At 38.1% G+C, this 25,364-nt stretch overlaps 1 protein-coding gene across 5 annotated transcripts in view; it reads left to right on the top strand.

The window, feature by feature from the left end:
• Positions 1-25,364, top strand: part of LOC116631775 (phospholipid-transporting ATPase IB) — a 590,846-nt gene that overhangs the window by 146,948 nt on the left and 418,534 nt on the right. For all 5 annotated transcript variants that reach the window (XM_032403315.1, XM_032403320.1, XM_032403319.1 and 2 more), the window contains exons 7-14: positions 3,482-3,555; positions 5,616-5,685; positions 6,707-6,834; positions 8,058-8,169; positions 14,158-14,323; positions 19,156-19,283; positions 20,114-20,191; positions 22,925-23,013. In XM_032403315.1, the coding sequence (XP_032259206.1) occupies positions 3,482-3,555; positions 5,616-5,685; positions 6,707-6,834; positions 8,058-8,169; positions 14,158-14,323; positions 19,156-19,283; positions 20,114-20,191; positions 22,925-23,013 (845 nt within the window). The remainder of the gene's footprint in view (positions 1-3,481; positions 3,556-5,615; positions 5,686-6,706; positions 6,835-8,057; positions 8,170-14,157; positions 14,324-19,155; positions 19,284-20,113; positions 20,192-22,924; positions 23,014-25,364) is intronic.

Below are 25,364 nucleotides of genomic sequence, written 5' to 3'. Positions count from 1 at the left end.
GAGAACTGTGAAGTCTCTTTATAGTGTTTTGTGATAACACCTTAACCTTGGTAGCAATCTAGAAGTCCTGTAATGCCAATACTGATTGACCTCCCTCTTATTTGGAAGTCTGTGGTTCTTTGTCAAGTGGTTGGAAATTCTTGACCTCATAGAGGTTAGAAATGCTCCCAGTGCTATGGGGGTTCAAGGATTCCCACTGCACTTAGGAATGGCCTCTGTTTCTCTAAGTGCTTCCTGACACCCCCCCCCTCCCCCGAAAGCTAGGAACAGTGGCTGGAGTGAAGAAGGATTTGGATTTGGGATGTTTGCACTGCTTGAAACAGTAGTAAATGGAGCGATGATCTCTGAATTCTGGGTCCAGGAGTTGATGGGCTCACAGACTCCTAAAGTTCATTACCATTTCCTACACACATTTGAAGTTAAAAAAAAAAAAAAAATCCCAAACCAAACACCTGTTACATGCTTTGCCGCAAATATTTTTATTTCAATTAAAATGCTTTTGTTTGTTTAAATGGAGCTCTTAGGATGTCCCAGAGACGGTGTTATGCATTGGGGATGCAAGTAAGAATAAAGCATGGCCCCTGCCCTTAAGAAGCTGCCTACCATGATTCTCAGCCTTCAGTGGGCATCAGTCGCTTGCCCGGATGGTCTAACACTGAGTGCTGCGCAGGCTGTAATCTCAGAATTCCCGTTTTGGGAATTCCACTGGGCCCTAGAATTTGCATTTGTAACAAGTTCCCAGGTAAGGCTGACGCTGCTGGCCCCCGAACCACGGGTGTCGTGGGAGGGCCAGGCAGCTGGATAGAATGCAGTGTGAGTGCTGAGCTCTGTGTAGGGGCATGCTTCAGGTGCTTCTGGAACATATGGGAGGGATGGATGATCAGTCTGTCTAGACCCATTAATTCACATGAGCAAAGGCATCCTTCGTGTGATGTTCTGGTGTTCTTTTGAAGGATGAATGAGAGGTAATTATTTTAAGAGGGAAATGCTGTTCAAGACAGAGGGAACTGGGTGAAAGTCTCAGTTGTATGGGAAGGAAAGCCAGGCACATCTGCAGAGTGGCTTAGAACAAGGATGAGGATGAGTGGCTCAAGGAACAATGATGAGAATATGGGAGAAGATAGGTGATAAGAGGTACCAAATGCCAGAGATGTCAGGCAAGGTGGACCTGGCTCTCTTTAAGCTTCCCAAAGCAATACAACTCTAATCTGAAATGCTGAGCTTGAGTTGGCAATCCCCTGGGCTGTAGCAGAATAGAATGCTGGGAGGCAGCTCTTCGGTGCAACTCAATAGCTTTGGTTGACTTTGAGAAGGCCTTTGAGCTTATTCTTCAAAATTAAGAAGCTTGAGAAATCCTCTGAGGCTAGAATGGATTCAGGGATCTAGAGGGGGCTCTTTCTCACCTTAAGAATTCTCGTTTGGGAAACTTGACACACTCAAGGGACAACCATGCATAAACACCAAATAGAAAACCATTTTCAAACACATTTCTAACTAAGTAGTTTTCCGTGTGCATGGAACTTCTTAGTACTTTGTTACTGGGATATGAATGTTTCTTTATTTAAATAACTAAGATGGGAGAAAGCCATAATTTCCCTTGTCCTCCCACTGAATTAAGAAAAAATCCACCGCCTTTTTTCTTTTGAAAACATGACCAATTTTCCTTTCTAGTTTTTAACTAATACCTCCTTCTGATTTTTTCTATGTAATTAAACTATTCACATAAAATACTTTTACATTTAGAAACCTTTTCAATTTTCATAAGCATTTCTTGCTGTTGTACTGATGGTTGTTAAAATAGCTCGGTAGCACCTATTCTTTGATATTCTCTTTATTGTGGAATATAGAACATACATATAGGCCTTCCTTTTGGCTTTAAGTTGATACTAACTTCAAATATACAATGGTTCTGGAATTTAACTTTTACCCCCCCCCCCCCCACACACACACATTGGGCCTGATTCCTTACTTCCCCACATGCTTTGATAGTGCTTTGATTCAAAACACTAGCAGGACATGTTTTTAGTAAACCCTCCTTTTTCCTAATAAAAAGTTAAATATAGGCCCCTGCCAGGGCCATTCTCCTAGCTTGCAAGATCCAGGAGTCCTTCATGAATATTAGTTTCATAAGTATTTCAGAAGTATTCGGTTTGAAATTCTTGATTTCTAAGAGAATAGTAATGTGCATTAGAATAAGAAGTAAGGCATGGTGCCCATTTTGTGTTTTGAACTTACTCACGTGTGCTGAGAACAGCCTTTGTTCTTTTGTTGTCTGAGAATCGTGGCCTGTCTGACTTTCACACTCAGTGTCCATTTGGTTGCACTCCTGCTGGTAGAGACTAGCACATGCCTGTTTCAGGCCAGGCACTTGCATATACTTCCTTAATCATTGCATCAGCCCTATAAGGTAAGTGTTGATCTTTCTCCATTTTATAAGTGAGGACGCTAGAGCTCACAGAGGTGAAGAACTTGCCAAGATCCCAGGGCTAGTGTGTCTGTGAAGCTAGGATCTGAACCTCAGCCTGCCTGACTTGAAAGCCCATATTCTACCTATCTGGGTGCTTCTGTGACCTCATTTAAAGGATTTACAAACCCTTGGCCATGGTGCCCCATGGTCAGCAGATTAAGGCCTTTTTCTTTAGCTTGGGGTCTTGTGTCTGGTGGAGTCTATTTCCCTAGGTGGTCTCTGACTTTGGCTGTGACTCTTTTTTTTGTTGAAGTTCTTGAGGCTACACAAATCTCTGTTTTAAGTGGTATGTTTCCAGGGAACCTTTTAGATGCACTGTTCATGGGTGAAATCAGTATTGCTTTGTAATCAGACCACTGGCCAGTTGCTCAGTTTTGAATCTTGGGTCTAACACTCACTGTCTGTGTGACCTTGATCAAGTTATTTCTCTTTGAACCTCAGTTTCCCCATTTGTAAAATGGAGAAAATTTATTAACTCAATTGATCCTTGCAATAACCCCATGATATATGTGCTCTCAACCCCATTATATATATAGATGTGAAGACTGATGCACACAGAGTTTACATAACTTGCTCCGGGTTACTCAGGTCTAGCAAGGAATCCAGCCGGGGGATTTGAGCCCAGCATTCTGGCTGGCTCTGGAGGTGTACATTTAACCACTCTCCCCTACTGTGTACAGCTGTGGGATTGTTCCAGAGTGCAAGAGTGGAATTTGCAAGTGGATGGAATAATCGTAAGAAAATGAGACCTTGATAGTTGTTCTGACTCTTCTCTTTTCTTACTCTCCTTTTATGTTTTGTTTTTTTTTTTCATTTGGCATCACTGCAGAAAGGCAATATTACCATTTGTACTGAAAAATTTTTGTTCTTGTCAAGGAAAATAATTTGGGCTTCTGTCTTAAGCTTCATGGCATAATTATATAGTAATTTTTTCTTCAAATATTTAACCACCTTAATGACTGTTTGTGCTTTCCTGTCTTTCATGCTTCTCTGTCCTTGTCCCTGGTTTTCTAGGTGGCGGTGGGAGACATTGTGAAGGTCATCAATGGGCAGTACCTCCCGGCAGACATGGCCCTGCTATCCTCCAGGTCAGGTGTGCAAGTGGGCACATTGTTTGAAATAAATGTGAACAATAAAGCATTAAGTGGTGACTATAGGAATCACAAGCCACCCTTCCCTCCCACCCCTGGAGGCACCAGCCTTCTCTCTCTGGCCTCTTCTTCAGTTACTTGTCATTTGCCTTTTTTTCTTCCTGCCTTAATGCTAAATTTTCTTTCTCCCTTCATTCCCTTGTACTTTTGTAGAATTCTTTTAGATGTATTACTTCATTTTAGTCTCATAGCAGTTCTGGGCTATTTCGTATTCATAGGAGATGCTCCAGAGCAGTGGAGTGATTCCGTCAATAACACGAAGACTGCAGCCTCTCTGAGGCTTGAGAACCAGTCTCCTGGTGGGTCCAGGGAGTCTTCCCGTAGATCCAGGGCCTCCTTTACTAGCTGCTCAGAGATCCGGCCCACGTTCGCAGCATAGACATGACCTGTGGTTGGTGTTGCCCCTTCATTCGTCCACGTTGTGTCCCTCTATCTGCCCAAGCGCCACTGCCATGTTCTCCAGGTAGTTTCATGCTGGAAAGGTATCACCAGTCACTAAGTGACATGAATAATGGACCATGCAGTCCTTGATTTTTCCTTGGCTTGATACATAAAAGTATATATCAAAGACAGAGTGCTACAATTAGGATATAAATAAACTCCTTTTCATGAGTTCAAGTTTAATTCTATGATAAGACTGAAACTTCCTATGTTTTATGTGCTGCAGGGAATCCTAGATACTCACACCGTTGGCATTTTCTTTGAATGCAGTGTTGCTTTTATTGGATTTGATCATACATTGGATTCTAAGCCTTAGCATGAATTTACTGCTTGAGATAAAACGTTTAAAAATAGGATCCCAGGCCCATAGAGAAGGAAGAGCACCATATATATAGGGCAGGACTCATATTTGTCCCTATTGATTGGTAACAAGAGAAATAGGGAAATGTGGATCACTTGACAGTTTGGGGTATGAATTTTCACCATAACCCTCAGAAAACCTGGTTTTAATATGAGATGGTTTGTCTGAGCTGACAACATATTTCTAGGATGCTCATTACTGTTTGAGTCTGTACATTATGCTAAGCAGTCCACTGAGTACATTATCCCATTTAATCTTCCCCCAAACCCTTGGTATCCCTACTTTATACATGAGAAAACACAGAAACAGAGATTAAACAACTTCTAAGTCCCCACAGCCCACAAAGGTAGCAGTAGGAGATTTTAACTTAGCCAGTGGGTTGCAGACTCCATTCTCTTGACCACTAACTATGCAGCTAACCCCAATGATTAGAAATAGGAATACAGTATCTACCAGGATTATTGTTTTTTCTTTTTAAGATTTTATTTATTTATTTGAGAGAGAGAGAGCATGAGTAGGAGGAGGGGCAGAGGGAGAGAGAGAAGCAGTTTCCCCACTGAGCAGGAAGCCTGACACTGGGCTCGATCCCAGGACCATGGATCATGACTAGAGCCGAAGGCAGACGCTTAACCAACTGAGCCACCCAGGCACCCCTGCCATGCTTCTTGTTATTCTTTGAGTGTTCTGTCCTTAAAATTGGATGTTTTGATTAAAAAGTTACGTGTTGACATAGTAAAAGGTACAGGGAAGAAAAGGCTTGCCAAGCTTGATTGCTGAACTCTGGCTGTAATGTTCTTCAAAAGCTGTGTTTGTACTGGCTGCATCTAGGGTGGCTCTTTTGGTCAGGAGCAGGCCAAGTCTCAGACTCTAAGGGTCATCCAAACACAGTGGTGGAGTCTTAGCTGGAGCATATTGTGTTTCCCTTAACCTACCAGTCCTCTTCTCATTCTACTTCAGTTATTTCTGCTACTTAAGGTCAAGCAGCATTATGTGGGGTCCATAAGTGTGGATCATTGGGCAAACAACTTTGTGTTGGTGTTGAGCCTCAAAGAGGAGTGTCTTTCTGGTCAGTTAGGACTAAAGTGGTTGAAGGGCCAGTCAGCAGACACAGTTTCCATGGTAGAGACTTTATGAGCTGTGAATTTGTGGAGGGGATTTTACTAAACTTTGGCTTTTTAAATTTCTCTCTCCATAGTGAACCTCAGGCAATGTGTTATATTGAAACAGCTAATCTAGATGGGGAGACGAACCTTAAAATACGTCAGGTAAAGTAATCTTTTATGACTTGTGTTGTTATGGAGACCCAAATTGCAAATTTGGTTCACTATTCCAATCATTGTATTTTCTAGAGAAAAATGTTCTGCTAGATAGGGTTATGCCTTAACCCTAGTGGAAACCATGGGAAGAACTTGGCTTTTATTATGAAGGGAACCCCTTGAGAGAGACAGTGGAGTTAGAAAAAGTGAGCTTCATCCAAGTATGGATCATGAAGGGTATCTTGCCTTAATTTATATCTTAGATCTATGTCTGTTAGTGCAGGTGGAAAGAGATCCTGTCAGCTAGGTTGAGCCACATGGTGGAAAGGGCATCTTCTATATGGAGAGATGCAGTAGGCAAGCTCTGGGTACCTTACTTTACATAGTTGTTTTAACTGACACTTTAATTCTAGAAAGTAATACATCAGATACAAAATTTCTATGCCTCAAAGCTGTTCTTACCATATATTTTAATTCTAGAATGAAAAATGGTCTTTACTGTAACACAAATTTTAAGCATTTGACACCCAAATTTTCTGTTGCATAAAGTTGAATTTGATAATTCTGTCCACCGGTCTTTCTTTTCTATTTTAGATATTTGATTTAAGTAGGGTATTTTTTTTTCTGTTTAAAGAAGTGTTGCTGAGTACTAGATATAACACTAATAAAACATTATATTAAAAGAATGCTTTATTCTGTTTTTATGACTTGTATTAAAGTAGAGCTAATAGAGTGCTCTCTGCAAGGTGCTTGAGTATGTGGTTACTTGAACATGGATCTTCCCAGCACAATGGGAGAATCTTAACTTTGCACTTCATTGAATTCTTTGGAAACTTTTGCATTAGGTTGCTATGGCAAAGGCTGCCTGGGAAGTCTATCTTGAGGGGCTGGTAGCTTGATTTGTTAGCCTCCCCAGTGACTCCATTTTAGATGATTCATTATTTCCTTTGGATTAATAGTGGGGATGCTGAATGTTGTCCCCAAACCTGGAAGATTGTATTCAGTTTCCTCTTTTGGTTTAACATTTTAGGGTCTGAGTCACACTGCTGACATGCAAACAAGGGAAGTATTGATGAAGTTATCTGGAACTATAGAATGTGAAGGACCCAACCGCCATCTCTATGACTTCACTGGAAACTTGCACATAGATGGGAAAAGGTATCACTTTTGCTCTTCTTAGTTTTCATTTTATTTTATTTTTTTGTTCTTAAATGGGACTAAGAATTACTGGAATTGGTAAAATATCAGCTTGTTTTTTTGGTTTTGAAATATTTTAAAACCATGAGATTTCTTATGTTTAGCTTAGATATGAGAGACTGAGCTTTTCCTGAAGCACAATTTCAGTCAATATAAACCTTCCTTCCCTTAAATTTAAGGAAAGAAGTGATTTTTGTCAAGAAAAACAGCCCCAGGGTCTGAAATGAGATTAAAAGTACTGGCTGTTTTTCTGTGTGTCTTACCTACCAGGAAGGAGAGGTGGTTTGGGCTGCATAAAATTGTCCAGAAGAGCAGAAGAGAAGCATATCAGGTGTATAAGAGCTAATCTATTTATTAGAGAAACCTTTTTTTTTTTTTTTTTGACTAGCATTCTTCTAAGTAGCATTTGTTTTTATCAAGTTGAGTGGAAGGAACAGCAATTACTCTTCCTTTAGAATATTCACTGCCCTGTTGTCTATATTTCGTTGTCTTTGTCCTCTTGGCATTTGTTTGATTGTTGGAGAGTCATTTTTGTCATTATGTTGGGGTGCAGTTTCTCCCTTCTGCCCATCTTTAATCTGCATGCTCCTTACCGATGCTTCCCACATTTGTATTTTAAACAGACTCAGAGGGAAGGAAGGACCTAATCGTGGGAATCAACCCAAAATAACTATGACAACTGTGACTGCTTTCTTGGTTTTCATTTAGCATGCAGAGCCATTCAGTCGGCTCCCCCTTTTGAATTTCTACATTATCATTCAGCCTTTTATTTAACCATTAAATCATCCTTGACAAATTTGATATTCTAGCTTTAGAGTCTGTAAAATAACTGGGTTTCCCAATGAATAAGCTTCTTGTTATTTTAGCAATTTCCTTTTTGGGTGTATAGTTTCATGCCCGGGTTTTAAGAGAATACAATTCCCTCTAACATTTTATAAGAAGAATATATATTTTTCTTGTAGTGATGAATGGATAAGATAAAACTTTTTTGTGGATCTCTTTTTTCTTTTTTTTGTAGATGAAGGCAATGGTAACTTTCATTGCTCCTCTCAGTGAAATAGTTCAAATTTGAATAAAAGAAACAATCGAATTAATTGATTAATTGTGGGTTTATGTTTAAGGGGGAAAGCTCATGCTCATTTGTCAAACTATCATTAAATATAAATGTTGTTTCTTATTTTTAGCCCTGTTCCCCTTGGGCCTGACCAGATCTTATTAAGAGGTACACAGCTTAGAAATACTCAGTGGGTCTTTGGCATAGTTGTTTATACTGGACACGACACCAAACTCATGCAGGTAAAACATTTCTATGCTGAAAAACAATGCTGATTTCAGTCTTTATTTTTTCTGTCCATTTTTATGGAGTAGAGAATGCAAATGCAAATGTTGCATTTAGGGGCTCGAATTTGTGAACCTAAATTTAGAAAGGAAGTACCTTTTATTTCTGGTTCCTTGGGTAGTTTTTCCTGGATTTCCATTATTCTCTCAGATGTTTGTTACCTCTTGCTTGAAATATCGATGGTCTTTGTTTTTTCCAGATTTAGGGTGATGATCAGTTCTAACTTATTTTATCTTCTGGACTTAAGCAGAGATTCAGTCTAACTTTCTTATATCTCTACTTCTCTTCCTCACCTCACGAATTAGGATTTAATAGTAAATTGTACTTTTAATTAAATCCTTGGCAATTTAAAATCAGTTATTTTTGAACTAATATTTATTCTTCATACACCAAAAGAATTAAATTAAAATGATCTTGCTCTTTCTCCCTGTTAATGATTTTCAAGATATTTGTCAATTTACAGCAGCCTGCATTTGTATTATGGTGTATTTTGCCAGACAGCTTTTGAAATTCTGTATAAATCAGTGTCCCAATGTGTCATTTCTTATATTTCTTTGGTATCTTTTGGATCTTATTTTGCTAATGGTTGCTGTTTGCGAGAGTCAGCTTTTCAGCTTGTCAGCTTGTCTGTTCTTTTGTATCACTTCCAAAGCATGTATTTGACTGTATTTCTTAGTTCAAAATTATTTAGTGACCACCACGCACCAAATCTTGAAGTAGGCTGTGTGGATACAATAGTGAAAGGCCCAGCTCACCCTCTGGGAGCCACACAGACTAAGGAGTAATACAGAATTACCAGGTAGAATGAGAATCGCTGCAGTATGTATCATTACAAAGTGCTCTAGGTGTCTACAGAAAGGCCAAGCAACCCAGGATTGGGGCTGTTAGTTGACTAGATACTAGAAACCCATTTTAGATGGAGAGTTGGGGGGGCGGCTCTTGTGTTGGCCGACTGTTTGAGGTCAGATGATGGAGGAGGAGAAAGTTAAATGTTGATTAGAACGGATGAGGTGATAGACCCCATTTCTACCCCAGCTGGGAAATGCAATGGAGACGGGGTGGCAGGGAGTGGAGGAGATGGTGGGCATGATAAGTCTTCAGAGTCTCGTGACATTGAAGACTGTTGTAGTTGCCGCTTAACTGGCTGATCAGTGTGTAGTGAGGACTGAGAGATAATGCATCTGGTGCTCCGTGCTGTGATTTTGAAGACAGGATAATGGCAGGGCTGGGGCCAAGATGGATACCATAAGCCAACTGCTCACCTCTTTAGAGAGTGAGGGACGTGGCTGAGAGGTTGGTGGATTTGTTGAAGGATGAGGCAGAAGACAGTGTAGCCAAATGGCATGAGTTTCACAGTGAGTGTTTTAACATGGCATTTGAGTCATAAGGGTCAGAAGTACTATTGGCTTCAGATTCCAAGGCATGTGAGTCTTCACTGGAGCACCCTCTGCTTTGAGGAGCTTCAGGGAAGGAGTGCCCTCAGCTGGGTAAGAAAAGCTCCCAAAGGGGATGAGGACATGGAAAAGTTTTGGCCCTGGGATGCTAGGGTGTGTTGGAATGGCTGCAGTGGGAGTGTGTACATGAGGGTGGGGATCCATGGTGGCTGAGAGAACAAATAGTTGGTGAATGCTGAGGCCCCTCTTGGATGGATCAAGATTATTCAGTGTATCTGAGATGCGTTTTATCTGTCCTTCCTGCTAGGTCCTCACCGGTTCAGAACTGATTAGAAAGTTTAAAGTTTGTTAGTTCTGAATAGCCTGTTATGTGGAGACTTTACTTTGATGAATGGTTTAGGGCTCCACCACCTACTAAGTATCCTCTGACTTCCCAGTTCAGTGCCAGCAGCCACACCTAACACTGGGAGCTCTACTGACCACAGATCACTTCTGTTTTTATGATAAAGAGACAGAGATGACAAAGACTTAGCTCAGATTTAGATGGGACCCCAACACCTGTTTTTAGATTGTGCATATTACAAATTTAACCACTCTCCAAGATTGTTTTTTTCAGGGTGACATTGGTAGTACAGCTTTGTAGCTAAGGTGTAAGAGATCATCGAGTTATACCTAAAAATGATCCTATCGTCTTTTCAGTGAGCAAAGTGTGCACAGTTACCTCATGAAGTTTGCTCTTGGGAGTGAGATAGGCACTCCTCCTTGCACCTACATGTGATAAGCCCGTGCAAGGCTTATTATGTGTTGAGTGTTCTAGTACAGAATGATGGAAAGACCCAGAAACATCTGCACTAGACTTGCTGTGCCTTTAGGACTGCAACAAGTAAAAATAATGAGCTTTCAAGAGGAATGTAATATAACACCTATAGCTGGAAGCCATCTTGTTTGTGAAATAACATTTTTTGTCTGGACTTGTGCTGCTTGACCACAGAGGGGAAACACAATTACTTTAGGGTTCTTCTACTTTTTTGTTTGCTCTGTAAACTCTTGCCTCAGTGTCTTCTCTTCAGAGTTCCCCTGTTTCAAGTTCAGTGTAGTTACACGTGGAAATATTTTCAATATTACTATCTCTATTGGTTGATTTAATAGGAAGGAGGTATCATCACATTAATTACAGCAAATACTTAGTGCCCACATGCATTGTTCTAAGCAATTTGCATGTATTAACTCATTTATTCCTCATAATGGCCCTATGAGGAAGATACTATTATTGAGCCCATTTTCTAGATGAGGACAATGAGACCCAGTGTCTAATAGTTACTGAAGTTACACACCCACCCAGTAAGAGAGAGATTTGGGATTCAAACCTATGCAGTTTGGCTCCTGAGTCCATGTTCTCACTAGTTACTCTACCAACTACTTTCTTAGGAGGGCAGAAAGTGTATAAAATTCAGGTCAATTATAAACTTTTCAAACTCTGACATTTTGGCTTTTTTTTTTTAACTACTATAAGTAAAATTTTTATTAAATACATTTATCAGCACTAGTTTCATAGTTGTTTTTAATAGCAAAACATTCTAAGAAATGTAAATGACAATAGAGATGGTTCTGGAATTATATATAGCCACTTAATTCAAGTTTTTATTTTTTTATCACTATTAAAATTTTGTTGAATTAACAAACCATAAAAATAACTTTTTTGCTATACAATTCTATGTGTTTTAACATGTGTATAGATTCACATAATCACTAACATCTTCATGAAAGATGTTAGTTGAAAGATGCTTATTTCTATTAAGAACTCCATTACTCAAAAGCAGAAGTATTTTCTAAGAATTTTATGGAAGAGTTTAAAATGCTAGTCAGAATTTAACATTACAAGCTCATCATTGTAAGTTGAAATGTTCAGGGAATGGGAGTGAATAGGCAGAGCCTGACTTTATACAAAGTGTGTGTGATGAAGTTTGGGGCTCTTGTACTGGATGAAAGATAACTTTTTCTAACCCTGTTAACTGGCCACGACTGAACCATTGGAAAAGATCAGAAGCCAATAAACTAATGGAGTCATAGAAATGATGCTTTTTGTAAATTTTTTCTCCCTGTGCTCCAGTGAATGTTCAGAATGATAAGATCATGAGTTTTAAAAGATGGGGATAGACAGTCTTGGAACTGGTCTGTTGGCTTCTTCCGTAAGACCAGAGGTGATATGTTGTCCCCATCAACCTGTAGATGGGATTTGATTGATGGGTCAGCCTTCACTAATAGATTTCCATTTAGAAATTTAAAGGACTTTTTTTTTTTTAAGTCTGTAAAGGACAATTCAGAGAACTGAAGTGAAAGGGAGAAAGGAGAATATAAAGGAAGTTGTTGCTGTGCTGTTTAAATACTGAAACATTTCAAAACGACCAGTAAACTGATTACCTACCTCCCTACCCTGCAGAAAACCAGGCCATGATGGTAGTATTTGTGGGTTTGGTGATAGAATTCAGGTAACCATTTCAGTGATGTTGTGGTACGAGCTTCTCTAGGGAACTTAGGGATGAATTGCTCTCCGTTTTCATTTGATTTTATTTTTATGTTGTGGTTTTATTCATATTCTTCTTTTTGGAGACATTTTCATCCTAACTCTTTTAATGATCAGATGAGTTGAGAACAGTGAAGAGTGCTGACTTAAGTTTTGTATAACGCACCACTTTTATGGCCAGTTAATGCCTTTCAAGCTTTCAGATCATCTGATTTTTGCAAATCGGTTGCCAGTAGAGAGACCAAGCTTGTGACTCATGGAGGGAGACCTGTAGACTGAAGCTCCTGTGTCTATCTGCCCCTATCTAATTCCTGGCTTCCGGTCTAATCCAGGCTCTGCTCCCCTCCAGGAATGGATTATTAACATCTTCTGGGTACTGTATTAGTTTCCTATTGCTGCCATAACAAATTATACAAATTTAGTAGCTTAAAGTAACACAGAGTTGTCATGTTACAGTTCTGTAGGTCAGAAGTCTGGTATGGGTCTCATCTATGTCACGAAGCCTGCAGGGCAGCATTCTTTTCTAGCACACTCTAGGGGGTTCTAGAGGAGAATCTATTCCTTGCCTTTTTCTGCCTTCTAGCGCTGCCCAAATTTCTTGGCTCGTGACCCCCTTTTTCCATTGTCACAGTTGGCAATATTGCATTTCTTGGGCTATTCTTGTGTAGTCACATTTCCCTCTGACTGTAGCCAGGAAAAGATCTCTTCATTTTCTGTTTTTAAGGGCCAGTGTGATTAAGTTGGACCTACTTGCATAATCCAAGAATATTTCCCCAAGTCATATCCTTAATTTTTTAAAATTTAAGCTTTTTTATTTATGAGAGAGAGAGAGAGAGAGACAGTCAGGGGTGGGGGAGGAGAGCAGAGGGAGAGGGACAAGCAAACTCCATGCTGAGTGTGGAGCCCGACACAGGGCTTGATCCCAGGACCCCGAGATCATGACCTGAGCCAAAACCAAGAGTCAGACACTCAACCAACTGAGCCACCCAGATATCCCAGTCATATCTTTAATTTAATCATGTAAGCAAAACCCCTTTTATCACATAAAATAATGTATTTACAGGGTCCAGGTATCAGGGCATGGACATCATTGGGGAAACCATTATTTTTCCCACCACAATTACAATCAGAACATTTTTAGTAAATGACTTCAGGTGCATAATTGTCTGGTGCAAATAGGTCTATTGACTTTTCCAATGCTGAGAGAATAATAGTTCCAAATTTTTCACCTATGTGTAGAGGTCCTTGAATCTGGCTTTAATGAATCTTTCTGAACTCACTTGCCAACACTGGCTTCTGTTCGAGCTGGAATGGTTTCCCCACCTGCAGTGAGACATCAGACCATGCATGTTTATAGATGGCTAGGCTGTCTTCCACTTTTGTTTTACTTTCCTGTCTACATTCTGTTTATGACTCAAGACTGCACTCAGATTTCTCACAGCCACTAGAGCTTTCCTGACTTTCCTGCTTTTTTCTTGTTCAGTTTTCCAAATGAACTCTGTCCATTCATTTATTTTGTTACCTATTGATGTCAATACCTATTTTGCATTTTGGATGTGTGTGTGTCTGTGTATGTCTTTTTTTCCTCAATTTTGAGGGGAAAATATATACTGCAAAAATAGTTCTTTGTATATTAATTATAGAGCTCTATTATTACCTTGAAGATTCAGTCTAGATTTTTATGGTACAGAATCTTTAAGTTTCTCTTGAATTAATGACATCCTGATTTCTTTTAAACTGATTTTAAGTGATTTAGAACTTGTTTTCTAAGATTGCAAAAGTAGCTAATTTTATACTAAAATGTAATCATAAGTACAGATTGAATTATGAGTCAAAATGTGTTATTATTTAAAACTAGCTATTGATTCAGGAGTATGGTACACTTTTTAATTTCATTGGTTATTTGGCAAAAATACAGTCTTTTATTTTTATTTGTTGAATTTGGTTAACTTACCTCCTTTTCTCCCCACTCCTTAACCCCAAGCCTGTTCTGTGACTCTTATACATTTTTCAATGCTGTTGTACAGAATTCCACAAAAGCACCCCTCAAAAGATCGAATGTTGAAAAAGTGACTAATGTGCAGATCCTGGTGTTGTTTGGCATCCTGTTGGTCATGGCCTTGGTGAGCTCAGTGGGGGCCCTGTACTGGAATGGGTCTCAAGGTGGAAAGAACTGGTACATCAAGAAGATGGGTAAGTGTCAGGATGGAGTGCTTGTTGAAGTAGGATGAAACCACTTTGGAAAACCCTTACAAGTGTGGTTTATGTGTGGTGGCCATGCCATCCTTCATTCTTTTGGCTACTCTATGAAAGGCCAACCTTCTTGAAAGATTAGGAGTCATGATGAAATGAAGGATGGACACATGTGGGGATTGTTTTATATTCAAATGATTGTATTTTTAACTATTTTTTGAGTTATTTTCTTAGTGGTTGCTCGAGGGATTACAATAAATGTCTTAGTTAATCAGCATTTGCTTCAGATTAATACTAAATTCCAGTAAAATACAGAAATTTTACTCCAGTATAGATTCATTTCTTGCCCTGCGTTGTGCTATTATCATATATATTACATCTGTTATCAACCCAGTAATCCAGTGTTATAATTGTTGCTTTATATTATTTAATGTCGATTAAGCAAAAAGAAAATACACTTATAGAGTTGTTTTACATGAACCTACTTATTTACCATTTCTAGTACTCTTCATTTCTTCCACAGATTTGAGTTACCAGCTTGTGTTATTTCTTTGCTTCATGTAGCTTTATCCTGTCATTGCTTTGGGCTGTCATATATATATTACATCTGTGTATAAGGCCAATGATGCACTTTTATAATCATTTTTGCCATGTTTTTTTAAGTCCAAAAGAAAGGATAAAAAATATGTAATTGTCTTTTATAAGTACCTGTTGTGTTATTACCTTTACCGATATCCTTTGTTTATGTGGATTTAATTCCTGTCTGGTGTCATTTCCTTTCATCCTGGAGAATTTCTTGTAAGGCAGATTGGAGAGCAACAAATTCTCTGTTTTTATCTTGGAATGTGTTAATTTCTCCTTTGTTTTTGAAGCACAGTTTTGCTGATACAGGATTCTTGTAGAATTCTTGGTTATGTTCTTTTTCCTTTCAGTACTTTGCATATGCCATCCCACTGCCTTCTGGCCTCCATTGTACCGATGGGAAGTCAGCCATTAATCTTACTTTTTCCCTTGTATGTGAGTCATTTTCTATTGCTGCTTTCAAAATTGTCCTTGGTTTTCAATAACTTCGAGTTTATTTTGTTTGGAGTTTGTTGAGCTTTTTGGATGTGTATGTTAATATTTTTCATCAAATTTGGGAAGTTTTCAGCTATTATTTATTCAAATATTGTTTCTGCCACATCTTCACTCCCTTCTCTTTCTGGTAATTCCATTATGTACCAGTTGGTCCAAATGATGTGACCTTAGGCTCTCTTAATTTTTCCTTATTTTGTTTTCTTTCTCTTTTTGAGATTAGGTAAGCTCTATTGATCTACATTGAAGTTTGTTTCTCTCTTCTGCTAGCTCACATCTACTCTTCAGCTCCACTAGTGATTTTTTTCATTTCAATTATCATACTTTTCAGTTTCATAATTTCTACTTGGTTCTTTCTTTTATCTCTTTCTTAATGCTCTCTGATTAAACAATCATTGTCATCATACTTTCTTTTAATTCTTTAAACGGTTTCTTTTAGTTCTTTAAATATATTTATAACAGCTTCTTTGAAGTCTTTGGTCCATCATCTGGGTCCCCCCTCAAAGGCAGTTTCTATTGCTTTTTTTCCTGTTTCTTTGTAGTTTCATATTTCTTTGTTGTTGAAAACTGGGTGCTTTAGATAATATGTTGGGGCAGTTCTGGATTCTGTTTCCTCTTCCTCCTGGGGCTTGTTGCTGTTTTTTATCTGTTTAGTGACTTGCCTGGAAAGATTCTGTGAAGTCTGTTTTCTCCTGCAGTGTATAGCCTCTGCTGTTACTGCTCAGTTTTATTTCCATGTTCTGACTTTTTATTGCTTTTCAAATGTATAGTTTAAGATATATAGTGGTTTGTAGTATATTCACAGATTGTGCAACCTTTACCTCTTACCTAACTTTAGAACATTTTCAGCACCACAGAAAGAAACCCTATCTTCATTAGCAATCACTCTTCTCCTTGTTTTTATTTTCAAGCCTGGATTCCTAGAGGTCAGCATAGCTTAGAGATTAGCCAGTGATTGGTCAGAGGTTGTTTGACCTATGTGTGGCTTGTAGAATGCCTTCAGTGTTTGGGGAATTTAAAGTCTGCCCACATTCAGTCAGGGACTAGTTGCTCACAAGTACCCTCTCTGGTCTCTCCTAAGCAGGTGCAGCCTTATGCATGGACATGACCTTCTGGACCACCAGGGTTGAGTGTGATCTTACCAAGGTTTCTTTGGCCATTTCTTTCCATGGATATCTTTGTTTAATTTCTGGCTAGTCTTCTAGTTTGTTTGCTCCTACTAGTATTGTGAGATATTTGTCTTCCCTGATTATTAGCCACTGGAATCTCTATTGTTTTTGACAGTGCCCTCGGCGTGGCTTTTTTCATGCTGTGTTCCAAATAATGTCATCTTCCTCAGGCTGTTCCTGTCCTGACAACCTGCCTTACTCTAAGAGTACCAGCCTGCCTCACTCTGGGACAGAATTTCTGCAATATGGAGCTGGGGGCATGGGGTGGAGGGGACTCAAACTGTCAGTCCCAACCACCCACCCAGAACAGAATTTAAACATCATGGCTCAAGGGGAAAGGAGAGGGAAATAGCTTCTGACTTAAATGCCTAAGGTTTCCACTTAGATTAAGTAGAATTTTTGAATACATGCTTTTGAATTTTTTGTATGCACTGTGATCACTTTCCAAGCACTTTAAATGTTTGTTTTTGATAATTTTATTCAGTTTCATTGCTTCCTTTTTTTGAGAGATTTGCCAATCTCCTTACATAGCAATTCCAAAAATAAATAAAATTTAATGACAAAATATTTTAAAAAATAAATCTGAATTTTAAAACTTTGGAATCTTTGCTTGAAGTTTTTGTTATTCTTTAAATATATTTTGGTTAAACTGATAAAAACATTTTTTCCTTTTCTAATTATCTCATGCAGAAAAATCAAACACTTTTGAATGCCCAGGAGAACTATTATTGCCACTTTACAAATATGACTGGGACTCGAGTTGTAGGTGGAATCAAAACTCTTGGTTTTGGTTCTTAAAATTTGGATATGTCTAGCTTCAAATATGAAGATTGAATCTTTGTGTACATATATAGTTTCAAAATGTCATGATCTGGGTAAATAAACAGCATTGGTATAATCTTGGTATACAGGCTTTGTGGAAGCTGGCATTTAAATTGCCTAATTTCAAACTCCAGTACTAGCTGTATGATTCATGATGGAAGAATAGTCTTTGTGTCCCACCCATAATGCTGTCTGCTTTGTTCTCTTTTGGAAAAGTTGGGGTAGCTCTGTTAAAAGCCATCAGACTTCACATTTACATTGTCACTGTAGGAGCTTTGACTTCAATTTCTATCAGATTCTGTCCTCCATCATCTCCACTTGATTGTTTTTGTTTGGCTGAATGAACTTTTATACATAGGGTCTTCCCCGAATGTGCTCTGCTTATTGATAATATATATGATGATTCAAAGTTGCTTTTGGCCTGTATTCAAACCTGACATTTGAAATTTCTTAATACATAATTCTAATTGGCAGATATTTCTTCCTAAGGAAATTATACCTCAGAGACATTTGTTAACTATTGGTACTTAGAGATCCTATTTAGCAACTACTTAGTTCAAAAGAACAAGGTTGCAAAGTGACATGTCAGAAAGAAAAGAAACAATCAACAGGAAAAACAGAAGCCTTGGTAGGAGAGAAGAAAATGAAGGGATGGTAGGAAGGTGAAACTACTGATTAGCTTGTGCCTACTCCCTGTTACCCTTTACTAGCCCCTTATGCTGCCATCACAGCTACCCTCCAGAACTTGCAGGCTGAGTCAAACCACTACCATTTGACTAATTTCCTGGAGGTAAAGCTCAAGTGTGTTTTGAAGTCCTTACAAATTACTAATCTCCAATCCTAGCCTTTTGCTATCTTGAAATACCAGTTCCCCTCAAGAGGCGTCTTTGATACCAGTCAAACCTTTAGCCTCCTGCAACCTTTCCTCACCTCTTGCCAAGTTAAGCTCTTACTACTCTTTCCTTTAACCAGGGTGTCATGGTCATCAGGAAAGAACTTTTCTCTTTTGTTACAGACCTTGTACCTCTTTTCTCTCTCCTGGTTCCTCTTCCTGTCTAAGCTGACTCTACTTCTGCTTTGGATTCTGTCCCCTAGGGGTCTTGATCCATCATTAGGGGTCCTCTTCTGTTAAGATTTTCTTCTGTTATCTTCAATAAATAGCTCCAGTCTTCCTGCTTCCCTCTTTTTACCTGCTACCGTTGACACTTCTTTATATCTTACAAACTCTTTGGAGTATCCCAGATGGACTCTTACCTTAGTAAGGTTGTAGATACTCCTTACAGCCATTTGACATGCCTGTCTTCTTTTCTGCATCCTTTTTAGTTAGCTGTCTTCTCTCTTTCTGCCAAAACTTAACTAAAGCCTCTGTTCTTCTGGATGGCCTTCAGTGACCATGCCTTCCCATTAAAATAAACCTCTTCTGGTTTCAGCAATGCCCTATGAACTCCTCCTCAGTAGATGTATGCTGCTGCATGGTCAGGAAGGGGCATGCTCACTCCTGCTCACTCCTGCTCACTCCCCTCCCCTACAACCTCCTGTTAGAAGCCAGCTCTTTACTAGAAGAGATTGTATTAATAGTCTTTGTATTCACAGTTCATACCATATACTAAGTGCTCCATAACTGTTTTAACTCAAATCTCTAAATTTATACATAAGCCTGTAGACTTTTTTGGTGAACATCTTTAGAAAAAGTCCACAAAAATAAAGTAAAAGGAAACTGAACGAGATGAACTAAAGTGATACAGGTACTTTGGTTTTCGTCCACAGACACGACCTCAGATAATTTTGGATATAACTTGTTGACGTTCATCATCTTATACAACAATCTGATTCCCATCAGTCTGTTGGTGACCCTTGAGGTTGTGAAATACACTCAAGCCCTTTTTATAAACTGGGTGAGTATCACAGCAGAGTCTCAAAGCTGAGCTGCTGGAGCAATGTCAACCAGTATTTTCTCATACTCTCTCAGAGCATCAGTCCTTCAGCTGAGCTGCCAGAAAAGGACAAATATGGTTCCTTTATGATTGGGTCTGGGACTTAAACTGGCCAGAGAACTGGCAAGGGATCTCTGGCAAGGCTGTCCCTGAGCCGGTGATGGCAATGACTGGTTACCTGACACCTCAGCTTCCTAGTCTACGAAACTGGAGGACGTTGGTCCCTATTTATTCCAGGGGTTCTTGTGAGGATTAAGGGAGATCATAGAGGCAGAGAGCTGAGCGGGTGCATGCCTCCTGGTGAGTGGAGACAAAATGGCTGCAAATTCTGCTCCTGCTTTTACAGTCTAATTAGTGCTGCACGAAAGATCTCGTAGTTGTGTCTATTTCAGTGTGCATTGCATGTCAAAGGTCATGGGGACCATAAACTTGGATTCTGGTGCAAGAGTGGAGAGGTGTAATTTTAAAGCAACTGCCATGCCATGAAGCACTGGACTTCAGCAGCCAGTATTTGTAGACTATAATCCCATGAAGAAGGTATTGGCTGAACTCAGAAGTATGGGTTAGTCTAGGTCATGCAATGATCATCTCAAAATCAAACCTTCTGTATATAAATTGCTTGTTTTCTTCCTCTAGCACAGTGTTTCTCTATACTAATAGCCACTGTACTTTCACCCCCAAATTAAAAATGAGCACTAATATTATCTGTTGTAGCTTCTTTTCTGTGTTAGTCTAAATGAAGGATTAATGGTATATATTTTCTGAAGCGCCCTCCACCCCTTCTCTCTCAGGACACAGACATGTATTATCTAGGAAATGACACTCCTGCAATGGCCAGGACATCAAACCTTAATGAAGAGCTTGGGCAGGTGAGAGCCTCTTTGGGAACTTGGGTAGTGGTGACTCCAGCATCAGGAGAGACCAGTGCTAGAACCACGAGAGATTTCAGAAAAACAGTTGTCTATGAATGTGGTTTTGATGTCTGAAGAGCTATATATACAGCATTTGAAAGTATTGTGAAATAGAAATGTTAGTTGGCTTTGACCTGCTTTTCGAGGCATCAATATATTTTATTATCTAGAAGGTGCCTGCAAAAAAAATAATACAAAAAATATACGGCAACATTACTCTGGACATTAAAATTGTTTATCAGGAATAAATGATAGCGAAAACAGTGGCTCAGATATGCAGGTATTGGGTAATCTTACAAAACATGGGGCAGCTAATTTGAAGGACATAAATCTATTAAATTTCTCACACTTCTTAGATTTTGTTTCTGGAGCATTCCAGGGAACGAGTTTCTTTTCTGCCATTACCCTTGAAACTCCTATTGCCTTTAATGAGTTGTGTTTTGCATTATATCTTCATCTTATGTTGAAATTACTGTAAGGAATATCCTCTTTTGAATGCATTGCAATTAAAGATTATAATTTCATCTTATACATCTTATTTAAACCTTCCAACAGCCCTAGGGGGTGGGTGCTATATATGTCAGACTAAATTTGCCTCCTCTTTGAACCCTTTTACAGTTTTTCAGGTAAAGTTATTTGATCTTTCTTCTATGCCCCCATAACAGTCTCTCCAATTATGAACACAGTAAAGTGAGAGACATGTTAGAGATGTGGTGTCTTTTTCCATCTTGAGCCTTTTGAGCCCACTCGAGGGTGTGGATGTGTCTGGGATGAGGTCTTTGGTTGCCTTGGTCAGTCTAGCATAGTGCTCAATATCCCATTGTTCTCAGGACCCATTAACTGGATCCTAGTAATTGAAGGATTAAAAGTGCTCAAGTTGTATCCAGGATAATAATGCATCCTAATTGGGAATATGGGAAAAGTTTGCTTGCTCAAAAAGTTTTGAGTTGGAACTTAAGGATAATAGGAGAATGAGAGCAAACCTGGATAATTCCTTATTAGAAATTTTTCATTTTTTAACATTTTCATATAATCTTTTAATTTTTTAAAAAAGGGGCAGAAGGAAACACTTCATTGGAAGGCTGATTCTACTGAATTTTTTATACCCCTAGACTTACTGCATAAAAAACTTATATAAAAACTTATAGTTGGAGCATGAATTACCCATACCTTACTAATATTTTTGTTTCTATGTAATATTTGACTTCTTTAGGAACATTAATAATTTTCCTTTACTTGACAGCCCTTTGATTGCTTTAAAAATAATTCATAGTGTATTTGCCTATATTGTATCATTAAGAAAAAGTACAGAATAAATAATTCACAGTATTAATCCCTCTTCCATAAAACAATAAAGCATGGCTTCCCCTTGTGATTCTTGGAGTACATCCAGCATCCAGCAGCAATCATGGCCTGAGAAACTGGAATTTTTACTGGAGACAATTCTGTTAGTTACTCTCCCTTCAACTAATCCATGACATAATTTTCCAGGATGCTACACGTAAAATGATGTTCCGTATCTTCTGGCCAAGCTCTTTGTTTCATAGATGTGGAAATTGGGGCTAAGAAGGATGAGGTGACTTTTCTAGAGTCCACATGACTAGTTAGTATCCAGAGCCTGAACTGGGCTACTATCCTCTTGTGATCTTGAACTCTTTTCCTTCTTCCCCATCACGTGATCCACTGGAGGGAACATAATTCACACAGCACCTATGCATTTTGAGTTCATCTCTTTTGCATCCAGTTAATTATGTCAAAATGGTTGGCTTGTTGACCTCTAGAAATTTTATCTTTTCACCTTTGTATGTTGAAAGCTTCGTGTATTAAGTCTGTAAAATTTTGTATCTCAGAAAGTTACATATAATCTATAGCAGTCCTATGCTGCCTTCATGTAATCTTGATTGTTACTGTGATGGAGGAAGATTTGTTTGTTCTGTGTTGTTTCAGTATATGCCTTCCTAATTCAACTAGGAGTGGAGTGATTAAAAAATATTTGAGGGTTGCCAAAGTTTGAGCTTGTTGTCTTGATATATTGAACACTAGACTGGAGTGATGTATGAGATTGTGGGAATAGGTTGGAGAGTGATCTGTGTCTTTGAGATGCCTTATGGTAGAACTTAGTGCTTAGGCTTATAGGTTGACATGGCTCCAGGCTGTTACTGAAGCCTCCTTTGCACATTTCCACACAATTCAATTCTAGGCTTGGTTAGTGGAAAAGATTTTTAAGTGGTCTAAGTGTGAAAATATATTAATTTTATAATAATATATAATTGTATATAATTATAAAATGTATTTTACTGTAAGGATATTTACCATTTAAAATTAATAGAGATTTTTGACTTTCTCTGCTTGACTTATTTCACTTAGCATAATCTCCAGTCACAAACTGAGGGTTCTAGAGGGGAGGGGGTGGGGGGATGGGTTAGTCCGGTGATGGGTATTAAAGAGGGCACGTACTGCATGGAGCACTGGGTGTTATATGAAAACAATGAATCGTGGATCACTACATCAAAAACTAATGATATATTGTATGGTGACTAACATAACATAATAAAATAAAAATAAAATAAAATAAAATAAAATAAAAATAAAATTAATAGAGATTTTGAAAAATATAGAAGGGGAGGCATGATCTATTGGTCTCTGCATCTTAGCTACAATGTTGATGTATGTTTCTTCTATTTGATTTAGGTGAAATACCTATTTTCTGATAAAACTGGAACTCTTACATGCAATATCATGAACTTCAAGAAGTGTAGCATTGCTGGAGTAACCTATGGGTAAGTATGTTCATCACTTACTAAAAATTTGATTTGTATTCTTCCAACAAATAAGTTTATTTTTAGCTGCTTAGCCAAATGCCTTCTTGATATTTTCAAAGGATATTTATAAGGGATTTAGATATGTAATTACTACTGAATGTATTTAATATTTAATGAGTCCCAACTTTGAACAGTTAACCAGTTTATTCTGCAAATATTTACCTAGTGAGAAATCCCTGGATTTAATGCTATAAGTTTAATTTTAAAACTTTAATTCTATAAATTTAAATTCTATAAGTTTATATTTATAATCTAATAATTATAAATGTCTTACTCATATTTTGATCTGAATGCCTGTCTTTTTTATTGGTGTTTAATTGATATGTAACATTATTAGTTTCAGATGTACAACATAATGATTCAGTGTTGGTATATACTGCAAAATGTTCACCACAATAAATCTAGTAAAATTTATTTTTTCTTGTGATGCAGCATTTAAGGTCTATTCTTTTAACAACTTTCAAATATGCAATATAGTATTTATTATTAACTACAGTCTTAATGTTGTATGTTAAATTCCTGTGACTTATTTATTTTATAAAGGGAAGTTTGTACCTTTTGCCCCTTTCACCCATTTTGACCACTCCCTACCTCCTGCCTCTGGCAACCACTAACCTGTGCTCTGTATCTATGAGCTGCTGCTGCCTTTTTTTTTTTTTTTTTTTGAGTGCACATATAAGTAAAATTATGTGGTATTTGTCTTTCTCTGTCTGACTTATTTCACTTAGCATAATAGCATCAAGGTCCATCCATGTTGTCCCAAATGGCAAGATTTCCTTTTTATGGCTGAATCATATTCCATTGTGTATATGTGCCATATTTTCTTTATCCATTCATCCATTGATAGACTGAGGTTGTTTCTATAGCTTGACTATTGTAAATAATGCTGCAGTGAACATGGGGTGCATATACCCTTTTGAGTTAATATTTTTATTTTGTTTGGATAAATATCCCAAATTGGAATTGCTGGGTCATATGGTAGTTCTATTTTTAATTTTTTGAGGAATCTCCATATGGTTTTTCATAGCAGCTGTACCAATTTACATTCCCACCAATAGCACACAAGAGTTCCACATCTTTGGCAACACTTGTTATTTCTTCTAACCATTTTAACAGGTAGGAGGTAATCTTTCATTATAGTTTTGATTTTCATTTCCCTGATGATTAGTGATGTTGAACAAATCTACATGTATCTGTTGGCCTTCTGTGTATCTTCTTTGGAAAAATGTTTACTCAGATCTGCCCATTTTTAATCAGATTGTTTTTTTGTTTTTTTTGTTTTTTTGCTATTGAGTAGTATGGGGAGATATATATATCTATATATATATCTATATGATATTAACCCCTTCCCAGGTATAGGATTTACAAGTATTTTCTCCCATAGGTAGGTTGCCTTTTCATTTTGTTGATGATTTCCTTTGCTGTGCAGAAGCTTTTTAGTTTGATGTAGTCCCACACTTGTTTATTTTTGCTTTTGCTGCCTTGCTTTTGGTGTCAGAGCAAAAAAATCATTACCAAGACCAGTTTAAAGGAGCTTACTACCTACATTTTCTTCTAGGATTCTTATAGTTTCAGGTCTAACATGAAAGTCTTTAGTCCATCTTGAGTTAATTTTTGTATATGGTATAAGATAGTGGTCCAGTTTGATTATTTTGCATGTAGCTGGCCAGTTTTCTCATTTATTGAAGAGATTGTTTCTTCCCCATTAAATATTCTTGGCACTTTTGTCAGAAATTAACTGACCCTAAGTGTGTGGACTTAATTTTGGGCTCTGTTTTCTGTTCCATTGATCTATAGGAGTCTGTTTTTATGCCAATACTGTACCATTTTGATTAGTATAGCTTTGTAATATAGTCTGAAATCAGACTTGTGATGCCCCTAGCTTTGTTTTTGTTTCTCAAGATTCCTTTGGCAATTTGGGTCTTTGTAGTTCCATATAAATTAGAATTGTTTGTTCTATTTCTGTGAAAAATGCTGTTGGAATTTTGGTAGGGATTGGATTGACTCTGTAGATTGCTTTGGGTGGTATGGACATTTTAACAATATAAATTCTTCTAGTCTACAAGCATGAGTATCTTTCCATTTATTTTTTATTTTTTTTAATTATGTTATGTTAATCACCATACATTACATCATTAGTTTTTGATGTAGGGTTCTATGATTCATTGTTTGCGTATAACACCCAGTGCTCCATAAAGAACGTGCTCTCTTTAATACCCATCACCAGGCTAACCCATCCTTCCACCCCTCTCCCCTCTAGAACCCTCAGTTTGTTTCTCAGAGTCCATAGTCTCTCATGGTCCGTCTCC

Source organism: Phoca vitulina, unplaced genomic scaffold (genome assembly GCF_004348235.1).
Source record: "Phoca vitulina isolate PV1807 unplaced genomic scaffold, GSC_HSeal_1.0 scaffold5, whole genome shotgun sequence".
NCBI classification, from domain to species: Eukaryota; Metazoa; Chordata; class Mammalia; order Carnivora; family Phocidae; genus Phoca; species Phoca vitulina.
This window is presented reverse-complemented; position numbering and strand designations above follow the sequence as displayed.